The sequence below is a fragment of the Dendronephthya gigantea genome, unplaced genomic scaffold (genome assembly GCF_004324835.1).
Source record: "Dendronephthya gigantea isolate DGI-Jeju-01 unplaced genomic scaffold, DenGig_1.0 000057F, whole genome shotgun sequence".
Classification (NCBI taxonomy): Eukaryota; Metazoa; Cnidaria; class Anthozoa; order Malacalcyonacea; family Nephtheidae; genus Dendronephthya; species Dendronephthya gigantea.
The window spans coordinates 699,745-705,235 of record NW_021163067.1 but is presented as its reverse complement, the minus strand read 5'-3'; the positions used below and the strand labels follow the sequence as shown (position 1 = coordinate 705,235).

Genomic DNA, 5,491 nt, shown 5'->3' with positions numbered 1-5,491 from the left:
GTATTAAAGACAAAGTATACTCTAAACCAGAATGCCCGGCAAGATTGTGATGATGATTCACGATCAACGTTACGACGTGGTGATTCTTCGGTAAAACAACTGGGTGCTTTGCTTGTTGACCAATCGGTGCTCGATCTAGGCGACCTCCAACGCATACGAGCCCATGTTTCAAGATTGGGTCGAGCTTGAAAATTTTGCTGCTCTTCTTTAGCGCCCTTGCGTCCTTCGGACTTGTTTCGCTGTTGACTTCGCGGAGAATCTTTCGTTCCTCCTCGAAACACTTCTTCTGTACGTGCCTTAGAATCACAGATTCAGCATTCCGTAGCTCCTCTACATCGATGGGAGTATATGTACCGTTGGAGTCGTTCGCTACTGGCTCCCCGGCCCTTCGTCTTTTGATCTGACGTTGCAAATTGGTCTTGTATCGAAGGATCCATGCCATGATTTTTCTGAGGTGATTCCAAGATGAAAAGCGTTCAATGATCGAATCGATAGGATTTTCATCGGATTCTTTGGCGACTGTCGAGCAAACAGAAGGCTTCTTCACTTCTAAATCTGTATCTTCAGCGTTATTGAAGTCGGCTGGTCTCGTTGGCCAGTTTTCGAATGGCTTTAAAAGGAACGTTGGACCATTAATCCATCGTTCGAGGGCATCCGGTTGAACTCCTCTCGACGCATCATCCGCGGGGTTGAGCTCTGTGTTCACATAGTGCCACTGAGACGGGGAAGACGAGTTGTGAATAGCAGCGACTCGGTTCGCTACAAATGTTTGGAATCGTTTGTCTTCGTTCTCGATGTACCGTAACACGCACGTGCTGTCGGTCCAAAAGAAGGATTGATTGATATGCAGGCTGAGCTCTCGTCGGCACATTCCGTCTAATTTCGTCGCTACGACTGCAGCTGATAACTCCATTCTTGGGATAGTAAGTGGTTTGATCGGTGCAAGTCTGGACTTGCCCATCACGAAGAACATTTTACCTTATACCTTCGTCTTCGATTCTTAGGTACGATACAGCGCCGTAACCGTGTTGCGAGGCGTCTGCGAAATGGTGTAGTTGGATTGTTTTAATCTCTCCGTGATCTTGGGATTTAAAACAGCGGTCGACTACGAGTTGCTCTAACTTTGGCAGTTCTTCGAGCCACGATCGCCAGCGATTGAGATGTTCTTCGGGAATTTCTTCATCCCAACCTAGCTTCATGCGACAAAGGTCTTGAAGGATAAGTTAGCTTGGAATACAAACGGGGCGGCGAACCCGAGTGGATCGTACACCGAGCTAATGATCGACAATATGCCTCTTCTCGAGGGAGGACGGTCCTTTATAACGATGCTGAAGCCAAACTGATCGGATGATATATTCCATTGCGTTCCCAGAGCTCGCTCGACAGACCAACAGTTGAAATCGAGGTTCTTGACGATAGATGCTCTTTCAGATTCGGGGATCGCTTCGACGACCCTTCTTGAATTCGACAGCCATTTCGTCAACTTGAAACCTCCTCGGGCCAGCAGCTCACGTAGTTGCTGTGACAGATTAACAGCTTCTTCTTCTTCGCTAACTGACTTAAGGCAATCGTCGACATAGAAGTTCCTTTCTACGGTTTCAATAACCTTAGGATCAAATTCAGCCTGGTTATCTTTGGCGGTCCTCTTGAGTGCAAAGTTGGCACAGCTTGGTGATGACGCTCCGCCGAAAAGATGCACTCGCATTTCATACTCCTCTGGGTCTTTGGAGAGATCGCCGTCGGGCCACCACAGAAACCTGAGGGCGTCGCAGTCACTTGAAGGAACGCGTACTTGATAGAACATTGCCTCGATGTCCGCCATCATCGCCACCGGTTCTTCCCTGAACCTCGTTAACACGCCAACGAGCGTATTCGTAAGATCCGGCCCCTGTAACAGCTGGTCGTTCAACGAGGTGTCACGGTACTTGGCAGAGCAATCAAACACGACGCGAATCTTTTCGGGTTTTTGCGGGTGGAACACCGGGTGATGGGGAAGGTACCAGAATGATTTCAGCGGACCGATATCTTGTGTAGTAGCCTTTCTTGCATAGTCGTTCAAGAATAGATTGTCCATAAACTTCTTGTACTTTTCCAGAAGTGATGGATCTTGTTGAAGTCGCCTTTTAAGAGATCCTAGACGTCGTTGGGCTTGAGGCATATTATTAGGCAGGTAAGGTGGGAACTTTTTCCAAGGCATACCAATCTCGTAGTGTCCATTCACTAACTTTACTGACCCTTCCATTATGTTCAAAGCCTTTTTGTCATTCTGTGACATAGTCGATTCGAGTTCACGGTTCACGTCATTAAACTCCATATTACAAAACTCTTCGAAGCGCTGCTCCAGTGTGCTGTCTGCTTGAACGGGATTTGCTGTCGGGACGTCGACATCTTCTCTACCCAGCGGTCCATTCAGAACCCATCCGAATAGTGTTTTTGTGGCAAAAGGGCCCCCATTCTTGCTCATCCGTACCTCTTCAGGCTGTAGCATCTTTGGAACGTCGCTACCGATAAGGAGGCCTACGTCAGCATCAATGTGTCGAATTGTTATGCCCTTTAGGTATGGCCATCGTTCGATATCTTCTTGCCTCCCAATGCATTCTGCGCGAATGGGCAGGCTCTTGGTTGAATAAACCTTAGGGAGATCGACATGATTTCGTTGATCCAGATCGAAAACTTCCATCTCGACGAGAGAACATTCAACTGGGGCACCTTCGCCGAGCATCGTTGTCAGCGACAACTTCGCTTTTCTTCCTTCGTTGTTCAATGCCTTCAAAAGGCCTTCTGTACAAAAGGAGGTGTTTGAGCCAGAGTCCAAGAACGCGTAGGTTTCTACCATTTCGGTGCAACCTTTCACTCTAACTCGAACCGGAACTACAGCTAGACCCGTGACCGAGGACTTCTTCAACTGTTCCCTATTTGGAGATCTCCTTACGTAACCGTTGTTGGCAGAATTCGTTGATCCCTCAGTTTCTTCCTTTGTAGCTTGATTTGAAAGGGGTTTTTTGTCTTCGTGATCATTCGGTGTAGGCTTGGGATGTAGAAACGTTGAGTGTTTACCGGTGCATCCTTCTATCTTACAGAAACTCTCTTTAGGGCACGAGCGTACAAAATGTCCAGCGTTGAAGCAATTCAAACAAAGTCTCTTGTTCTTCACGAATTTCATTCGCTGATCAAGTGACATCTTCCTGAACTTTCCGCAACGAGCTAGCCAGTGGTTTTCATTGCAGGGACATATATTCTTGCATGTCCTGCCGTCTTGGTCTTTGCCACCCGCTTTGTGGTCTCCTTGGGTTGCAAAACCGTTTGCTCTTCTGTCGTGCGTTCTCTTTCCCTTTGTTTCCTCTTGTCTTCCCTTGTTTTCGTTCACAATCTTCCCGAAGACTGGGTGGGTAGCTGCTCTTGCCTTAACCGTTACGAACTCTGTGACATCGTTTATCGTGACATCTCGGCCTTGCTTAGCTACGATCCCATCGACAACATCCCGCCACTTCAGTCTCATTCCAAACGGCAAGCGGTTAATAATCTTTCGTAGGTTCTCGGGATGGTCCAGTTTCGTCAGGGAGCCGATTTCTTTCAAGGTGTTGGTGCAACTTGTCAGTTGGATTGAAAACTGGAGAAGCCCATTTCCATCTTCAGCCTTGATTGGTGGTCCTTCTGTCAGTTTTCCTATATGCGCTGCAGCTATTCGAAAACTCTGTCCGTACCTTTCCTTGAGTAAACGTCTTGCTTCGTTGTAACCCTTCTCTGGTTCCATGGACAAACAACTCTTCATGAGTTCCTGGGCCGGCCCAGACGTGTACTGTACTAGGTAATAGAGGCGGGAGCTGGAACTTGGCGTTTTCGTTTCGACAAGATGTTCGAAACTTCGGATGAAGTCACAATATTCGATAGGATCTCCGTTAAAGATCTTCATGGTAGGTTGTGGTAATGTTAGCGCTGTTACGCCTTGCATCTGTTGCTGAATCATCTGTTGAAGAACAACGTTCTGGCGGTCTTGGGTTTCCATTAGACGCTGGAACGAGTGATCATGAGGGAGCGCACTGGCTGGAGTCCACTCCGGAGTAGTCGGGTTTAGCTGCTGACTATTGAACGCTTCCCTTTGTCGTAGGCTATTCTCTGTAGCATGTGGTTTGAGAGATGCCGGTTTATTTGCGCGGACGTGTTGCTGAATCGACTTCGCCGCAACGTGACGCGAACGGGCAGATCGGTTGGAGTTAACATCACTAGCTTCAGATTGTTCATAGACATGTTTCTCTGCTTCCACGGCAGCTATTTCTGCTTGAAGTTCGACTTGGGATTTTTTCTGTTTTATTTTGAGCTCTTCCAATTGAAGTTCATGCAGTTTGTTAAGCGCATTCGCTTTCGCTTCAAGCGCGGCTTGTTTTGCGGCAGCTCTTGCCCTTGCGCTAGACGAACTCCTAACTGAGGTAGCAATTGATCGTGTTTGAAAACGCGACGACTTGTGTGATCCGGCAGTGGAAATAGAATCCTCTGGTTGAATTTGGTTTTGGCTTTCTTGCCCAAGTTGAATAGCCGGTTGTTCAAGCCACGATTGAATTTTCGTCCTATGCTCCGAAACGAGTTCGTTAACCGAATTAAAATACAATTTAGATTCCTCGACTTCATGTTCTTCCTTGAGCAAATTATGGTAAGCTTCATGCGCAACTTCGAAATGTTTTAAAACTTCATCTAGTTCCTTAGCAATTTCCTTTACAGAATCGACATTGTCGCATGATGTCAGTATCTCATTGACTTTATTAGCCTTTCGCGTTACGTTTCCTTTTGCAATACTTCTCGCCTTTTTTAATTGATCCATGATATGTTCAATATCCGAGTCCATTAAGACGCGTTGAGTGATTTTGACGTTTTAAATTAAGATAAAGTTCTCAGGAAATAACTGGCATTCCTTCTCAGTGCCCGGAGCACGAAACGAGAGGTAAATTCTTCAAATTCTTTCAGTGTGAAACAAATTCGAACTTAAATGTTAATCCCAATGGTAGAACGAAACGTTCAACCCAAGTGTTGTCTCATTGGTTATTGCTAAGAGTTAATCGTTTCGTTCTACCATTGGGATTAACAGTATGTAGCAAGTAGGGGTCGTAATTTTAGACAGAATTGACCAATCAGAGTTGTGTATTTCCAAGCTAATTAGGAATTACCTTTGGGTAGGAATACAACCCTGAAACTGAATCGCAGAAACAGAAACTGAAAGCGGGAACTGAAACGGGGATAAACTCTGAAATGATGCTGTCTGTACAACAGCTTGGAACAATATTATGCTGATCTATTAAATAGGCTGCAACAATGATGAACAATATTGTTTAATAACTATGAACAGCAGGCGTAACACAACATTGTTGCACAATACAATACAAGATCATGATTTTACGCTTTCATGCTGGAGAGAAAAAAAAGTTTCTGACAATTCCGGATCCCAGGAGATTCCAATGACACTGGTTTCAAATCCAACCGTATGGAAATGCCCAAATAG

The 5,491-nt window shown here is 45.9% G+C and overlaps 1 protein-coding gene across 1 annotated transcript; it reads right to left on the bottom strand.

Moving 5' to 3' along the window:
• Positions 1 to 1,195: 1,195 nt before the first annotated feature.
• LOC114529553 lies at positions 1,196 to 4,840 on the bottom strand. The gene has a single exon (XM_028551366.1). The coding sequence runs from the start codon at positions 4,838 to 4,840 to the stop codon at positions 1,196 to 1,198; it is 3,645 nt and encodes a 1,214-aa protein (XP_028407167.1).
• Between the last annotated feature and the right edge of the window lie 651 nt (positions 4,841 to 5,491).

What these genes read in the sequence shown, in the direction of transcription:
- LOC114529553 (XM_028551366.1), bottom strand. Translation starts at nt 4,840, where the DNA reads ATGGACTCGGATATTGAACATATCATGGATCAATTAAAAAAGGCGAGA.